Consider the following 18727-nt stretch of genomic DNA (forward strand, 5'->3'; position numbering starts at 1 on the left):
GACTGAGCCCTGCGCTCAACCCATTTCCTGTGGTTTTTCAGACTCCATGTGGTGGGGGAGACTTTTTTTTCCACCTCAAAGTAAACATCTTCTTTCTAGTGTCAATAGTTTGAGAGAGAGCCCTCCGCTGGTAAAGCTGGGGATTACACTGTCATAATGTATACTCAAATAAAGACTGGCTGTTGTTGTTGTTGTGGATTTTGTTCCAAATTTGTTCCCATTCTGTGCTTTAATTAGGTTTTTAAAATGGGTTTGAAGCAGTGGTATTTCACATATTATCACACACACAAAAATGTATATATTAGACAATTAATACTTTTATTTTACATTTGAAGCAGACTATAAAAGGTTAAAAACGATAGATGCTAAAACTATTTGAAATAGTCTGCAGGGAAAGGTTATATATAAGCTGCTTTAAATATAGCCAGAGAAGGGAAAACTATTGTCCCACACATGCAAAATCACAAGTGCATATGACATGTTGTTTTTTTCAATAATTGCTTCATTTTCATTACTCAAAGGAATAATAGTGGATTTTTTGCGCCTTATCTGAGTCTCATTTTCTCGTGGTGTGGATAACCGAGTAGTTCATTCACATGTCAATCATAGGACGCACCTTCTGCACACCTGCAGCCTCGTTCCCAGGAGAGCAGCACGTTTTCTGGCTCCGCATGTGTGGCTGATATGCCGGTGTGTGTTTACCGAGATCCTACAGTGTACAGGACAAAATGGCGACAGAGAAAGACACTTCAAGCTGGCTCAGAAGAGACGGAAATCTGCGGAGACGAGAGATGCGATGAGATCCGTCGCGCTAATAAACAAACGCACGTGCAGCAGCGAGGCTGTTCCGTGCTTCCGCATGGGGGGGTGCGCACGCGCACTTTTAAAAAAGGGACAAACAGTCGCTTGAGTTCTCAAATTGGCGAAAAACCCTCTAGTATTCCTTTAAGTGGCAGTTTGTAGAGAAAAGTTGGGAAGAAAAAATGTTGCAGGAAGTTCTAAAATGGAATGCCTATATCTCTGTGATCCCATTCCATCCAAAATGCAGCAACAATTTACGCACAAGGAACACATTTTTCTGACAGTTCAAACTTAAATTCAAGAAAAAAAAACTTGTTTACTGTATGGGTGCTATCTGTAGGAGTTATATTCATCAACTGCACTTATCTCATATCTGCTGCCTGTGTCAAAGGAAGTACAATTATAAACTCCAGCTAAATTGCCAAACTAGGGAAAACTAGGTAAGAATATTTAGTGAAAATGTGTAATCTAACCTACCACATGAAGTTTGTACTAAGTGAATAAGTCGAAGTTAAAATGTAGATACCAACCTGTCTTCTGCTGTGTATCCAAGAGGCATCGGTTTAAGTAAAGATGCCAGAATTTCCCTCACCCCAGACACTTCCACCGGCCTATACATTCCCATCTGCTTTAAAAAGGGGACACATTATATAAAATCTACTTTATGTTCTCTAGTGTTTCTTCATCATTTGGTTTCATAAACTTGTATTTTGATTCATCATGCATAATTATGTTTGAGTATCCCTGCAACTGAGACTCTGTACTCAGAAAACTCTTGTCCACATCCTTGTACTTAGATAATATAATATGTAAAATTAAGACTCTGAGTGCAATGGTCTAAAAAGCCAGAGTCACTTTTCAAAACTCAAAAAATGTATATAAATACATTTTTCTGAGTTGAGTAGCTTTTCAGTGTAAGCAGCGGATTGTTATAAATGACAATCCGCCGCTTACACTGAAAAGCTACTATGAAGAGGCGGGGCTTATTTGTTTGGCAGTTTTGAACAGGAAGTCAATGGATGTTTATGGTTATTATTACTAAGACATTTTAAATCAATATTCTGATGAACAAAATATACAGTGGTGATCTACTTATGTTATAGTCCAAAACTAAGTACGTGAAAATACGCACAATATGTCTCCTTTAAAGTGATGACAGAAAAGACCTTTCTCCTTTGACCAATCAGAGGCCGCATCCCTCACCCCGGGCCCGGGACCTGGACCGGAGCGCGCGCTTGGACTCGGGCCACGGGCACGTCACTGCGCAGTCTCCTCTCACTCCCCTCGGGCCACACTGCACACTGAGAGTAAAGTTTCAGCCACTGCACATATTTATCCTCAACAAATACTCCTTAACTTCACCATTTCTCAAGAGTGGACAACCTGCATTCCATACATTTGACGAAGAACACGTGCGTAACGGACTACTTCTTTGGATTTGTTTAAAGATGAAGCCTGCATTGACGTTACTGTTTTTAAGTTGCGTTCTAAATGGAGCTTATAGTCAAGAAAGAGGGGAAAGTGTGGATTTATTACGGATTAACGTGCAAAGAGAAGAAGGAAGGAGGAATGAGGAGAAGCAGACGGAAAAGCAGCACGTTTCCACGGTAATGAGCGGGACATTTGTCAGCGCGGAGGCACCGACCACCGAGCCACTGGAGGAGGCGATGGACAACCAGGAGAACATCATCAGCCAGGTCAGCAGTCCATACATTCATTTAGATTCCAAACAACATTGTCTTTATAGTTACAGTTATCCTAGAATATTAGTGTATTTGTGGGCACTCATCCAAATTTGCAGTCAATTTTCTTCTGCCAATTAAAGACTTCTTTTTTTCTTTACAATGGGTGAAAGTGAGGTTATATTTACGTTGATATGTACCAACGACATTGTTTTTCGGTAAATTATCTCATGAATATGACAAGTATCTTTGTGTTAATCCAAATTTGCTTTCGATTTTGGCAACGTGTGTATTCTACCGCCAAGGCTTATTAAGTTTGCCCGAAAAAAAATGGCTTTCCAAATTTCAAAACGATAATAAGTAATGCAAACAAAGTATTCAACTCATGTATCATACTGTCTTTCTTACGTTACTTTACTAATTTTAGGCCTATCATACCATTTTTAGAGCTAAGCATGTGACACATTTAAGAGTATCCTTCCGCCGGTTTAATTGGACTGGAACTTACTCCATCATGTTCATGTTTGGAAGTGATTCTATCGGTATTTCAGACAAAATGCACCACAAAGCATGAAATAAGCAATGAAGCCTGATCATTTTGTTTGTTGGTCATGGCAAATTTCACATTAGCTTAGTTTCCCTATCGTCAGAATTAGTTTATTATACTTTAACAGTATTATTTAACATTAATTAGCTTCACCTGCTTTCAGAGTGACGCCATTTTGTAGCACGTCAGAATGTCTGTTATTAATAATGAACCATGTAATATGCTAAATGCTAATTAGCTTTTGGATTCATTTATTTTGCATGAGGGTTGTGAAATTGGTGAGCAAAAATATACTCAAATGACACGTAATTAGCTGGACCATAACACTTCCCACAATAAATACCCTTTTTTGGAAGATTAAAAATGTTGGTGTCTTTTTGAAAGTGTTTTATTGATAGACGAGATACTTAATTCTAATTGTGCATGTCTCTAAAAACAACAATTGTGATAGTATCTCCACCTCTACTTTGAACTCTGCTTATGGAAATGATGTAAAGGCTAGTTGATGTATGTGTCAGATTTTTCAACAGTTTAAACCGACTTTCCATCTTCTTCTGTGGAACAAACTCCATGGGCTCTCAAACTGCTTTGAACACACTCTATAAACCCCATTTTTTCCATTACAAAATTGGAAATCCGACGTGGGGATTTGTCTTGGACTCAGCAGTTTTCTGCGCGTGGCTAAAAATACTTTGTTTGAACCCTCTCCAGACCTCAGTTAGTCAGCTGGATATTGTCGTAGTTAAGTGTTTTATGATTAAGGCTTTCTTCTTCCTGGTGGCTGGTTATGTAATTTGCAAAATGTAGATGTTCCAAATCCAAAAGGCAATTGGTTTGGTTAGTGGCGACAGTTCTCATCACATCACACGGGGCGGGAGCTGTAGAGATTCAGTTTGTAGGGAGAAAAATGAATGTGAGAAGAAATGACTGTAGATTGTGGGATATATCAAACTTTCAGTAGTTCTGCAAAATTGGAAAATCTAGTGTATTGTCTATTATCATAACCTTTCTGGTAAAGAGTCCCTAGAAAATTTACATTGCGCATGTTTAATTTTACAATTCTTGAGCCTCAACCAATGCATTTACAAGCATGTTACAAGTATGTCACAGCACATTTCTGATGGACTTCCACGGTAATTGTTTGTTTTCTCACAGTTGCTGGGAGATTACGACAAAGTGAGGACCATATCATCCGGCTCAGACTGTGTTTGCCGCTGCGTGGTTCGACCAATCAGGCGATCCGACTGCAGCCGCATGCAGGACAGTGACAAAGGGCCACCGGTCCGGGACGTTTACACCGTGGAGACAGTGACCGCGGGTACAGACTGTAAACGCTGTGAGTGTTTGGCCCCGCCGTCTGCCGTGAACCCATGTGAAGGAGAATACAGATTTAAGAAGCTCCAGGAGGCCAGCAAGGACGACATCAAGGTGAGATTATCAGCTGAGGATGGAACTATTGTCTTCAATAAGATCTTATGTTATTATAATTTGTAACTTAAACAGTCCTCTTGTACAGGAAAATATATTTTACTTGTATTTAAAGTTTACAGTACCAAGCCCTATTTATGAGATATGCATACTACAAATATGAAGTTGCTATTTATTTTTACACTCTTAGTCACATTTATTTGATATTTTTTCATCCATTTAGCTTGCCACCATAATAGATTTGCTGGAAGGGTCCTTGTACGGGATGGACTTGTTAAAGATGAATTCTGTCACCACTAAATTGCTGACCAGAGTCGAGAGCCTTGAGAAAGTAAGAAACTCATTCACAGGAAAATAAATACAATTCTAATACATTTACAACACGTTTATATGTCAAACTACTGCATTACCTGTCTTTATTTTCCAGACTTTAGCTCGTAATCTTGCTGAAAAATTAAAAGAGAAAGAGCGGATGAAAGAAAAAGAGAAAGAAAAAAAGTCTCAGCAGAAGAAGAAGAAAGCGAGTGATTTGGAGAGAACGGGACAGAAGTCCAACAAACCGGTAACACATTTGAATTACTATTATTGATAATACATCAATAACAAAACTCATCTCTGATTTGTTGTAATGGTCATTCACGTTTTATGCAGAAATTATATGAAGAAAGGCAGTGGGCTAAGAATAAGACAGAGATTCAAAAACCTCTTCAAGAAAAACTGGAGACAAAGTCAACGATCAAGGACAAGAGCAGCACGGTCGTCAAGGTTACTTTTTATAACGCTGAGGAGGAGACATACAGGGAGAAAGAGAAGACCAGACATGCAAAAGAGATAAATAGTAAGACGTGGATTAAATGTTAATAAAATTGCTCATTATTAACCGTCAGCACTATTTTTTTTCTGAATGTTTCTTCTACCTTTCAGCTGACTTGCTAATATCCGACGTGCGCCCCCCAACACGCTCTGCTATTGCTCCTGTAACTACAAAATCTCACTATATAGAACCCTCAAGTCCTACCAGGTCCACCACAACTATAACCAAACCAGTTCCAACAAACCCCCTCCACTGGACCACGACCCTCGCTCCTGCTGACGTGGGACGGCCCATCAGTGCTGCCCCGACACAGCCCCAACCCGGTGTGAAGACTCGTCTGAGCTGGACAGAGAGCGCTGCTGACCAACCCAAGCCCACTAAGAGACCTGGTAACTCAAGCCTCAAAATATTGTGCCCGACCCAATCTTGTGTCTCGTCTCACTCCTAATAATGAGTTAGCTTATTAGTTATTTAGTATAAACAAATTAAGCTTATATGTTGAAGACGTGTCCCTAAAGTAAAGTTATTTTCTTTATAGGATATCTAATGTTTTTATTTATGTCTATATCACTGTACATATATATATTCTTACATATATATATATATATATATATATATATATATATATATATATATATATATATATATATATATATATTGTTTTCATAAAGCTATTACACAAGATTACATGACGAAAAATCTTTTGAAGAATAAGTGAAGTAAAAATCAAACTGCATTATGATATTGTGTAAGAGAGTCTGTAGGTGATTTCCATCATCAACATCATTGTAATAAACATATTTCTAATGTTTTTTCCAGGTTTGTGTAAAGATACTGTGGCCAGTATTTCTGAACCTGTCCAGCTCAACACGTACGGTTCACCGGATGGAGCCTGGATGAAGGACGCACGAGGCCACGGTAGTGTCATCTATCTGACTGATGGTCACTATGGCGACATCCTGCAGGAGTTCAGAGACATGGACTCTTTAAAATCAGGTATTTACTAGTTAGTTAAACAACTCATGGCATATCTAGGTGCAATACTTGAACATTCCACTAGGGGCTGTCTCTCCAAAAAAGAAATGCATAAGAAATGCAATAAAAATGGGTTACATTGGGTTGTATTTTCAGTTTAAATTTTCTATACTCAAGGTGTTCTGACCTTAAAAGAATTCAAAACAAAGTAATCGAAGAAGAGCACTAGGTATTCTGCTGTCATGTCAATGCTAAGTAACAAAAGCCTACATCAGCAAAGCAGAAGAGCTCTCTCCGTTTTCACATCTTCAGATATACTTTCATTGTGAATGTTATGTGCTCACGTTAAATACAACAGTGGCAAACAGCAGACAAAGTGAAGCAAGACAAAGAAGAGCAGACATAGGCAGAGTTAAGACCCGCCCACATTCCATGCGCATTGTGCCAATCCTCGTTAGTATAGTGGTAAGTATCCCCGCCTGTCACGCGGGAGACCGGGGTTCGATTCCCCGACGGGGAGGCATTTCTTTATGCCACATGGATTTAACACCTTCATATTTTAGCTAAATCTTCAGTCAGTCCAGGATACATTCTTTTGTTGACTTGTAAAATGTGCAAGAACCCATAAAAGCTTTACAGCCTAAGCCGTTTCAATCTCACTTCCTGTTAATGGAGCCCTGCTTTTTACTGACCAGGAAACAGCCTCAAAGCTGCTTTATTATGTGGTTCTTCAACCCTACAAGTAAGAACAGAAAATGCTTTATTTGACTGCGGCAGAATTGTGAAATGAGTAGCGCCGCATCCCTGTCTGCAGACAATAGGCTATGACTCATGAAAAGGTCTTTTGTTGTGGTAAACGTGGTGTGTGCATCTAACCCTCAGGGCTGCTGCCAGAGGTCGAGGCTTTTAGCACCATCTGATTTTGACACAAACTGCGGTCCAAGTATCTATTTTTGAAACACCTTCAGAAAAGGTCAGATAAAAGTCCTCCTGTTTAGATCAGTAAACTTCAGTTTTTCTCTTAAAAAATAAAAATCTGTCGTTATTTGTTACGTTTGAATTAAGCCACTTGGCAATGCTGGATTTTTGACGAGACAGTTCCTCTCTAGAACACTGCAATTTTATAGATTAAAAAAAGATAATATTTGACATATATAAATTCCAGGCTATTCTATATATTTTAAAACACTTACAATGTAAATGCAATTGCATTAGACTGAACTGAAAGACTTGTAATTTAAAAATGTTATTTTTTAATAATAAGTATGGACAACAATAAACAGAACCGTACAGAACATAACATGACCAGAGAGCAAAAAACTAAATAAGAACACAAGGCATCAACTTCCCACCAAGTCCCACTTGGTCTCAAGTCTGTCAAATCGGTTTATTTCCAAATGAAGTGAAAATGTCATTGGTATGCTGCAAAACGTAGTAGAAAAGCATGGACGGGCGGGAAGGCTGAATATTTTTCAACAAATATTGAACATTTTCAACAACACATGTAGTACTCTGACACATATGTGTTACACACATGCAGTATTTTCACACAAATGCAGTACCTTTTCCACAAATTTTGCACATTACACTTGTATACACAACTAAACTACATGTTGTTGTTTTATGGCGGCTGGTATCCAAGTTGTTGTTGTTGTTTTTGTTTTATGGCGGTTGGCATCCAAGTGTTGCATTACCGCCAGACTTTAATCTTTAGACTTCATTTTTATCCTTTAGAAGACCCGGTATCCAAGTTGTTGTTGTTGTTGTTGTTGTTTTATGGCGGTTGACATCCGAGTGTTGCATTACCGCCAGACTTTATTCCTTAGACTTTGTCGTAGTCCTAAAAGTTCTTCTTCCAGTGCCTTGACTTCCAGTGCTTTGTCCTCAGACTCTGTCGTAGTCCGTAAAAGTACTCCTTCCATTGCTTTGGTGTTACAAAGCCCATGAGGTTATGATGTGTCTTTGTGACTAGAATAGTTGTTCTAGTCTCCGGTCTGGAGAGACGGGAGATGGCGGAGGAGAGTGGATCGGTGGTCGAAGACGTTCTGGATGGCGTGGAGGAGCAGCCTTTTCTGGCTGCACGTGCCCGGAAACGTAAAAAGTCCCTTAGCTCGTCCGAGGGTTCTGGGAATGAGCAGCAGGATGAGGCTGAAGCTATTGATATCCGGAGTGAGAGCAGAGACTGTAAGGTGATCATAAAGCTTGCACAGGATAGTGCATCCTTTAAGGAGTGGAATTCAGTGGCATTGTCAAAGAGCCTAACTGTAGCTGTGGGAGTGATCAAGAGTGCGAGTGTCCTTAGAGATGGCTCGCTGCTGGTCGTGTGCAAGGACGCGGCTCAGCAACGGAAGGCGATTGGAACTAAACGTCTGGGTGGAAAGGACATTCTTGTGTTTGATGCTGAAAGAAACACGGTCAGAGGAGTTATCGTAGGTGTCCCTACGGCGACGTCTGTGGATGAAGTTAAGGAGAATTTGACTGGAGCTACGGTGGTGGACGCTAGGCGGTTGAAGGTGACCCGGTCTGGGGTAAGATGTGACAGCTTGTCGGTAATGGTAACACTTGAAGGGAGGTGCCTGCCTAGTGGGGTGTTCATTGGGTTCATGTGCCATGACGTTGGGCCATATGTTCCACCGCCCCTGCGTTGCTTTAGGTGCCAGCGCTTTGGGCATGTTGCGGCGGTCTGTAGAGGGAGGCAGAGATGTGGTGGATGTGCAGGAGATCACGAGTGTGGGAGGTGTGACGTGGGAGCGGAGCTGAAGTGCTGTGACTGTGGGGAAGAACGTGGCTCTGCCTACGGGGGATGCAGGTTTGGCGAAGGAGCTGCTGAGGTGCATAGAGTAGGGGTCTCTCAGGGTATATCCTATGCGGATGCAGTCAAGAAAGTTTCAAGTGACGAGTTTAGAGTGAGTACAGAGAGAGGAGCCAGCGCTGCTCCCAGCCAGGGCGAAATGAGAAAGGCCAGCGTGGCTCCCAAGAAGTGTGAAGGTTTCAAGAGTGGAGGTCCCAAGTGTGCAGGTTCCAGAATTAATGAGAATACCCTGGTTGTGGATAGAGAGGATTTTGTACTCTTTATGGTGGATGTTGTAAACTGTGCTGCTCAGACTCAAAGCAGAACTGAAAGGATCAGGATCATTGCTAAAGCTGCAGGGAGATTCCTTGGAACAAAGGAGCTTGATTGGGCAGATATAGAAAAGAGGCTAAAGGCGCTAAATGGGAGTCGGAGTGATGGGGGTCTGCTTTTGGGGAGTCAGAGTGATCAGAGTGACGAGATGGGGGTGGGGGTGGTCTCCTGCCCTCGCCCAGTCTCGTAGACGCACGGCTACCAAGCAGCGACATCAGTGGACATATTAAAGCCTATAGAATGAAGCCTAAAGAATAAAGCTGTACGGTGGAAGCACCGAACGTCAAAGAAGGAGAGGAAGATGAAGAAGAGTCTCCCTGGAATAAAGCCGGTTGTTGTTGTTGTTGTTGTTGTTGTTTTATGGCGGTTGGCATCCAATTGTTGCATTACCGCCAGACTTTATTCCTCAGACTTTTCGTAGTCCTCAGACTGTCGTAGTCCGTAAAAGAACTCCTTCCATTGCTTTGGTGTTACAAAGCCCATGAGGTCATGATATGTCTTTGTGACTAGAATAGTTGTTGTTTCAGAGACCAACCGGCTTTATTCCAGGGAGACTCTTCTTCATCTTCCTCTCCTTCTTTGACGTTCGGTGCTTCCACCGTACAGCTTTATTCTTTAGGCTTCATTCTATAGGCTTTAATATTTCCACTGATGTCGCTGCTTGGTAGCCGTGCGTCTACGAGACTGGGCGAGGACAGGAGACCACGCCCACCCCCATCTCGTCACTCTGATCACTCTGACTCCCCAAAAGCAGACCCCCATCACTCCGACTCCCATTTAGCGCCTTTAGCCTGTTTTCTATATCTGCCCAATCAAGCTCCTTTGTTCCAAGGAATCTCCCTGCAGCTTTAGCAATGATCCTGATCCTTTCAGTTCTGCTTTGAGTCTGAGCAGCACAGTTTACAACATCCACCATAAAGAGTACAAAATCCTCTCTATCCACAACCAGGGTATTCTCATTAATTCTGGAACCTGCACACTTGGGACCTCCACTCTTGAAACCTTCACACTTCTTGGGAGCCACGCTGGCCTTTCTCATTTCGCCCTGGCTGGGAGCAGCGCTGGCTCCCCTCTCTGTATTTACTCTAAACTCGTTACTTGAAACTTTCTTGACTGCATCTGCATAGGAAATACCTTGAGAGACCTTTATTTTCTGCACCTCAGCAGCTCTTTTGCTAAACCTGCATCCCCCGAAGGCAGAGCTATGTTCTTCCCCACAGTTACAGCACTTCAGTTTTGCACCCACGTCACACTTCCCATACTCGTGGTCTCCTGCACATTTACCACATCTTTGCCTCCCTCTACAGACCGCTGCAATATGCCCAAAGCGCTGGCACTTAAAGCAACGCAGGGGCGGCGGAACATATGGCCTGACGCTATAGCACATGTACCCAATGAACACCTTACTAGGCAAGCACCTCCCTTCAAGTGTTACCATTACCGACAAGCTGTCACATCTTACCCCAAACCGGGTCACCTTCAAACGCCTAGCGTCCACCACCGTAACTCCAGTCAAATTCTCCTTAACTTCATCCACAGACGTCGCCGTAGGGACACCTACGATAACTCCTCTGACCGTGTTTCTTTCAGCATCAGACACAAGAATGTCCTTTCCACCCAGACGTTTAGTTCCAATCGCCTTCCGTTGCTGAGCCGCGTCCTTGCACACGACCAGCAGCGAGCCATCTCTAAGGACACTCGCACTCTTGATCACTCCCACAGCTACAGTTAGGCTCTTTGACAATGCCACTGAATTCCACTCCTTAAAGGATGCACTATCCTGTGCAAGCTTTATGATCACCTTACAGTCTCTGCTCTCACCCCGGATATCAATAGCTTCAGCCTCATCCTGCTGCTCATTCCCAGAACCCTCGGACGAGCTAAGGGACTTTTTACGTTTCCGGGCACGTGCAGGCAGAAAAGGCTGCTCCTCCGCGCCGTCCAGAACGTCTTCCATCCCCGATCCACTCTCCTCCGCCATCTCCCGTCTCTCCAGACCGGGTGTTGAGCAAGGTCTCCTCACAGGTCTCTGAAACAACAACAACTATTCTAGTCACAAAGACATATCATGACCTCATGGGCTTTGTAACACCAAAGCAATGGAAGGAGTACTTTTACGGACTACGACAGTCTGAGGACTACGAAAAGTCTGAGGAATAAAGTCTGGCGGTAATGCAACAATTGGATGCCAACCGCCATAAAACAACAACAACAACAACAACAACAACAACAACATAGTTGTTGTTGTTTCAGAGACCAACCGGCTTTATTCCAGGGAGACCCTTCTTCATCTTCCTCTCCTTCTTTGACGTTCGGTGCTTCCACCGTACAGCTTTATTCTTTAGGCTTCATTCTATAGGCTTTAATATTTCCACTGATGTCGCTGCTTGGTAGCCGTGCATCTACGAGACTGGGCGAGGACAGGAGACCACCCCCACCCCCATCTCGTAACTCTGATCGCTCTGACTCCCCAAAAGCAGACCCCCATCACTCCGCGGTATCCAAGTGTTACATTGCCGGCAGACTTTATTCTTCAGACTTTATTGAGTGTCTGCTTATGTCATAAAGCATTGTTTCAAAGCCCATGAGTTCAAAGCACGTTAGAACAGCCTCTACCTCATCCTCGGCACATTCTTCAACACACCACAACTCTATAACTAACTAAACTACATTACACAACTTCAGCTTAAATAAACTAGTACTGGAGCTAAAGAGACTTTAAAGAGTCTAAAGAATATTCTTTATTCTGGTTTCTTATTCCTATTATTCCTATTCTTCATGTTCATACTCTGGCATTTTTGACCCCCTGAACATCGATGAAAGTCACACATGGGACATAGACGCGATCGACTCGGCCCAAACTCGAATAAAATGGAGCTCGCCGCCAGGGGAAGAACAATAGACTCGAGCATTCCATGGAATGAACATTCCATTCCATGGCTCAAGCCTAACAAGAATAAAGTCTTTACTACACACACGTAGTACTTTTACACAAGAATGCAGACACACTGCAGATAATGTGCAATGGCTGAAGCCATTAGTGCCATCTAGTTCATTTTTTATTGTTTATACCAGTTGTTATCCAGGCCTTGAATCTCAGATCTGTGCTGTTAGGTGCAAAACTGTAATCATAAGCCAACCAGTTTAAGATCTTAACATCTTTGTTTAGTTTATATGTTTTGAGTAGCTCTTTCCAGGTCCTAAGTACAGATTTTACCAAAGGATTTTCCGGTTCTTCTAATGACTTAACCGTCCGTCATCTCCCAGTAAGACCTGTACAAGAACCCCAGGCACAAAGTTAATCTCAATATTTTTCCATTGAGCTTCGTATTCTGGGTCGTACCAGTACAGCAAGGTTCTGATCTGAGCTGAAATAAAATAATTATTCAGACAAGGCCAAACTCTGCCCTCCTTTTGAATCAGATTCAATTTTTTTTGTCAAATTAATCTTGAAGTTGATTTATTCCACTCATCAAAGAGCCGTTTGGGGCTAGAAATATGAAGAGTCTGGAATCGATAGAGAAATCTGGTCAAAATAAAAAAAATATACTTTCAGTCCTTTGAAGTATGGGATTCAAGAATAAATTTTTCAAGGTTTGTTTTATTGTTGATTTTGCAGTGCAGCACATTGAGAGAGGTTGTCAAACCTGTGAAGTGCATTAAGTACTGTGCCTGGCTCATTCTAAAATGCTGGAAAGAACCTAATACTCATACACTGAAAGTATGGAAGGAGAGAAAGACTTAACGTTCCTGTTACTCCTCTCTGTCTTTGTTTGAAAGTGTAAAACATGTAATCAATATTTGAATTCATAATAGAAAGACTCAGGGACTGTGTGTCCATGGGTGAAATGGCTCCACACCTGGGACAGGCCTGGAGGCCTGGGTGCTGCTGAAGTGATATTTCCTCTGTTGACTCCTACAGTTGTTACATAACACACTCATAAACAGAACGTAATAGTCTAAGCAGCTGCGTGTGTATTTGTACAGGGCAGTTCAGTAACTCATACAAGCTGCCGTACAGCTTCACCGGGACGGGCCACGTGGTCTTTGATGGAGCCTTCTTCTACAACCGAGCCTTCAGCCGCGACATCATCCGCTTTGACCTGCGCCGCAGATACGTGCCTGCCTGGACCACACTGCACGACGCCCTGCTGGAGGAACAGGCCCACAGGACGCACTCCGAGGTAAGATTCATGAAGTTTCCAAACTAAAAGAGTGATTTATGACAGAAATGGGCAAAGTCTAGGAGCGTGAAAGATAATAAGTGTAAATCAGCTGAAAAGATGAAAGGAACACAAGAGAAGCACTGTGGAAAATATGTGGGTTTGTGGATTTGCTCAGTTTTAAGAGACAGTTTTACCACCATGGATAACTTGATATGTTCAGATAAGGTACGTAGGTTGTTAGATAAGCTCTTTAGGAATATTCTTGCATCTGCTATAATAAAAACAGTGAATCGTATTATTCAGGTGCTCCATTAAAAAGAAAAAAACATATAATCATCCCCCAATTGGAGTTCACCACATCAAAATTAGGACTAAACCCAAAACAAAACCTAGATCATGACTGAACAAGGTCTAGAAAAGGACCAAACTAATTCCACATCAGGATTAAATCTGTGTGAATGCACTCTAAATTCCCTGCTATAAAACCAAGACGAATAAGGATTTCAAAACGTTGATTTACACCTAGTGACTAGGTAATAAAAGTAAATCCTGCTCACTGAGGCTCTGCTCGTGGTGCAGCTCACGTGTGAATCTTGTGGCTGTGTTTTCAGGTGGAGTTTGCTGTAGACGAGTCGGGTCTGTGGGTGCTCTATCCTGCCGTAGACTCTGAGGGCTTCCATCAGGAAGTGATCCTGCTCACTCAGCTCCGCCCACGAGACCTACAGCCAATCCAGACCTTTCGCACTGGACTGCGCCGCAGTCGCTACGGGAACAGCTTCCTGGTTTGTGGCGTGCTCTATGCAGTGGACAACATGGAGCACCGCTATGCTAACGTGACATATGCCTTTGACACGCACACGCTTACACACACTGTGCCTCTCTTAGCGTTCACAAGCGCACACCAGCACACGGCCCAGCTCAGCTACAGCCCTCTGGACAAAAAACTGTACGCATGGGACAACGGCCACCAGATGATGTACGACGTCATCTTTGCCTATTTGACTGACCCCAAATGACACTTGGAACTCTTTAGATGTTTTGACTGTGGAGAACTTGAACAGACTCTGCTGAGCCTCACTGAAGTCCAGAGGAAAGCACAGGTTTTTGGACTTTAGCTTCACTGTTTGCCTATTACACACACTGAGTGATCATAAACTCATATTTATCCCGTTGCCTACATTGTGTCGGATCTACAGTTCAGTTTATTTCAGCAAAGTAAACCTTATAATCAGTTTGATGTAGAATGAATGTAACAAAACAAGCCTAACTCATGTTTTATAGTAGTCACCTTTGTTATTTTGCAGTGCAGGAATTTTGATTCACTCTAATGTATGTGATGTTTTAGAAGTTTTTAGGAAGGATGTAAAGACATTTATCACTCACTGAAACAATGTGAGACAGTAAAAGGTTGTGAGGCCACAGAGACATAAGCCTCTGACAGTGTTTCCCCTCCAGCACCTGAGCCACAGCAAATGAGAAAAACAAATAACTCTGAGAAGCTTTTCTCTTTACTGACGGATCCAAACCATTTCTGTCTTATTTCAGTGAGTTAGAATGGACAGTCAGCATTAACTACTCCTCAAGAACTTGGAAATAGACAGACAAATTCACAAATGTAAACCTCTTGTATTTGTAAACAGGCTTTTGCTTCAAAAACCTTTAGCTGTTTCCACATTGTGTATTTAGGGAAAACATGAATGAAACTTGAATCATTATTTACAATTTCCACTTGCACAGTTGTGTTGTGACCTTTCATCACTTATTTGACAACGTTGAATTGAATCGACTGCTTCTTGTCATAGTAATTTAAAATAAACTCGTTATCATTTCTAACTAGATGTTGCTGGTCTGTATTGTGCTTTGGTCATAAACATAGATTGGCTGTGGACGCGTCAGGGCCATATTTCCCCTTTAAGTAGAAAACCGATGTGTCTTGTGTTTAAAATGACATTGACTCATGAGGCAGAGCAGAAGAGTCCCAGTAGAGTGGTGTAATTCTTCTCTTCATGGACTAATTAATCAGGCCTGTGCTGCGGCGGGACGTCCTGACATGTGTTAGTGAGCGACCCGCGGAGAGCACTTCACCTGGAGCAGGGAAATCACACGTCACACTCTGACAGTTCAAAATATACTCCGGGATAGTAAGTATCATTGTTGAATGATACTGGTGAAAGTAATATTTAAGAAAGCCTAATAAGATAGAAGTGTATGTGTCGTTAATAATGCTAATTCATATTAATTAAGAAAGGGAAATTTGCCACACAGATAAAACATGATGAGTAGTAAGTGCTTTATAAATACTGATAGTTGACTAGAGCGTTTCATTGTCTTTTATATTTATTTTATCTCTTGATTGTTATAATCATAAATGTAATAACTGGACCTTAATTAGTCTTAATAAATGATTAAAGCCCAAATACATAATGAACAAATAATGTATTAAGACATATTCAGGTTTAGTAACACAATGTGTTAGGGTATCAATGAAGTAGTTACTAAAACGGAATTATTTCTAATAAATGATTTGTTCATTGTTAATTACGTCTTAAATCATGCTTTATAAAGGCTACTAAAGGTAAGTATGTGTGTGCTGGCACAATCAAACCTTTTCACCACGATTGTACAGAAACTACATTATCACATTTTTAGAATACTTTTCTTTGCTGCAGTATATACACAATATGTTTTACATTTTGCTGACTTGTTCCATGGACATTGTGTGTTAAATGTTTATTCATAAACAACAGACCTGGCTAATCCCGCCATTAAACTGCGTCTCAAACATTATGCAAATGTTCCCTACAAGTTTAGACTCTTCTATTGACCACACAGTGACGTCGCCACGTCGCGGAAAGATTTACAAGTTGTTTTTTTAATGTTGCCATGGAAACACATTGTGTCCTGTAAGCGCCCCTGTGCCCGGACACGTGTGACCACCTCTGAGGCTGCAGTAGAAAGCCCCTCATTCACTCTCTGTGCGAATATGAAGATGTCAGTGAAATGTTTGTGAGTGTGAAATGATGTGACCACCCAAGAACACTCAGGGCAGTGTGTGGTCAACAGCAGACAGGAAACATGAACTGGCCAGCAACGTTTTAGACTCCAATACTTCATACTTATTCCACTTGAAGTACAGTATGTGATTTATTAGCTGTTATGTAATGATTAGCACCCAATATATATTTGACGATATATCCTGGTATAACTGATATTTGCAGTTTGTGTATGCATGGGCAAAAGTAAATAATTAAACCTCAATTTCTCATCTTACAAAATTGTGATGTTGAGATGAAAGAAGCAGTTTAAATGAGGCAGAAAAAATAGCTGCCTGTACATATTTAAATCATGTCAGTGAAGGCAGTTTGAGTGTTTAAATGATCATAATCAGTCTGGTGAAGGGGTATAGTCTTTAAAAACATAGAGGAGCTCGGATTACTCTGCAGGATTACTTGATATTGACTGTTTTTTGTCGTTTTCATTGGACATCATATACACACACAAACAGTGAACAGTATTCTGATCTCTCTACACCGCTGACATACTGAGCGTGTGTGAACTCCAGCGCTGACATGTCCCATAACAATTGTAACTACTACCTGGGCTTTTATGAACATATTTTACTGTCATGAATAAAAACTCAAAGCTCATGTTTGTGACAGCGGCGCTCTAGTTCCTCTGAGCGCAAACGTCATATCCAGATTTCTGTCATAACTGGGACACTCGAGCACCAAGGAACTAATGCATTTTAGCTTCAACTTAGAACTTAGAACAAACTTAAGCGCTGCTCCACCATTGAACCACATCACCATAACGAGAGAACTATATTTGCATTTTCCTTTTTGAATGTCTCTTCTCACAGTCTTTTGTCTCTTGTCCATGTGTTTAGTCAGCACTTATGTCGATAGAACTCACTAGAAAGAGCTGAGGACACTGACGTTTGAAGAGGTGGAAGAGTTTGGCTGGAGGAAGTGCAGACTGGATGACAGATTAATACGTGTTTCTCCCAGACTGAAGCCCAACATCTGCTCCATCGTTCTGTCTGGAGCACGGAGCAAGAGCCCAGCTGCCGAGGTGAGGGCCCCGGATCAGACACACAACACAACACGACACACGTAAACCTGTAACACTGAAAGCAGAAGGTTGCACTGATGCCAAGCGATAATCTTCTCAAAGCGGATGCTCAGTTTGCTGGGAAGTAAGGCAAAGGTGAAGGAACACTTTATTGTCCTCACAGGGAAATTTGTCCTCTGCATTTGACCCTTCAAAGCTGCTGGAGCAAACGCAGCTTATGCTCAGGCCAGAGAGACACTGCAGATGCTGAGCTGTGGATCCAGATGCTCCTCGACTGCCTGGAGGAACTCTCTCCCCTCTCTCCTGCTGAGTGTGTCTGGCCCCACAGCCTCCTCCACGTTTCTACTTTCTCTTGGACCCTCCTTGCTGAGATGGAGATGGTCTGAGGACACGGGACGCTGGGACATTCTCCATCTGCTGATTTCCCTACGAAAAATTTTCAATCCGCTTTTCACTGTCGAGGAAGCTGCTCTTGTGATTTTTGGGCGTTACAATAATACATTGAATTGAACCTCATTCCGTGGCCTGGGGGCCCATCTCCAGATCGTGAGCGAGACTGCATTGTGTCTTAAGTTCATGGGGGGAAAGTACAGATAAAAGTACAGATAAAAGTACAGATACGTGTGTGAAAAGTAAACATAAAATTCAATTCAATTCAATTTATTTTTGTAAGGCCCAAAATCACAACAACGGTTGCCTCTGAGGGCCACAATGAGAAATGAATCAACAATGATAAAAGTATCAAGTGCTGCAGCCAAATTTAAGGAACCGCGCTCCCAAGCACAAATGTCATCTTTTCATTTATAATCTTCATCACGGTAAATCCAGTTTGCTTGTTTATTCCCTGCCATAGTAACAGTGAACTAAAGCGAGCACATCTGATCGAGCAGATTATGTTCCGTTTCGGGGATGATTCTGGGCCAGTGTTTACAGTAAGTTCTTCTGAGACTGACTGTAAATGACGTTCTGGTCCGTCGAGCCCAGAGTTGAACCACATCCACATGAGTCAGCGCCTCCACCAGAGCTGCTCCTCCTGTCGCCTCCACCAGAGCTGCTCCTCCTGTCGCCTCCACCAGAGCTGCTCCTGTCGCCTCCACCAGAGCTGCTCCTCCTTTCGCC

General features: G+C 42.1%; 1 protein-coding gene and 1 non-coding gene across 2 annotated transcripts; both read left to right on the plus strand.

Moving 5' to 3' along the window:
* The first annotated feature begins 2117 nt into the window (after positions 1-2117).
* Positions 2118-14762, plus strand: LOC140356637 (olfactomedin-like protein 2B). The gene is made up of 9 exons (XM_072441772.1): positions 2118-2498; positions 4186-4458; positions 4682-4789; positions 4886-5020; positions 5110-5296; positions 5383-5661; positions 6092-6268; positions 13359-13555; positions 14149-14762. Exons 1-9 carry the CDS (start codon positions 2250-2252, stop codon positions 14551-14553), a joined length of 2010 nt encoding a protein of 669 aa, XP_072297873.1. The 5' UTR covers positions 2118-2249; the 3' UTR covers positions 14554-14762.
* Positions 6696-6767, plus strand: trnad-guc (transfer RNA aspartic acid (anticodon GUC)). Its single transcript has one exon. It is a non-coding gene; the product is annotated as a tRNA-Asp (tRNA).
* Positions 14763-18727: the final 3965 nt, after the last annotated feature.

Source organism: Eucyclogobius newberryi, unplaced genomic scaffold (genome assembly GCF_026437365.1).
Source record: "Eucyclogobius newberryi isolate DKJ021-1_F unplaced genomic scaffold, fEucNew1.0.hap1 SCAF_12, whole genome shotgun sequence".
Taxonomy (NCBI): Eukaryota; Metazoa; Chordata; class Actinopteri; order Gobiiformes; family Gobiidae; genus Eucyclogobius; species Eucyclogobius newberryi.

Coding starts and splice junctions, on each gene's coding strand:
- LOC140356637 (XM_072441772.1), top strand. CDS start 2,250: ATGAAGCCTGCATTGACGTTACTGTTTTTAAGTTGCGTTCTAAATGGA. Junction 5,021..5,109: donor GACAGAAGTCCAACAAACCG/GTAACACATTTG, acceptor CGTTTTATGCAG/AAATTATATGAAGAAAGGCA. Junction 5,297..5,382: donor ACATGCAAAAGAGATAAATA/GTAAGACGTGGA, acceptor TCTACCTTTCAG/CTGACTTGCTAATATCCGAC.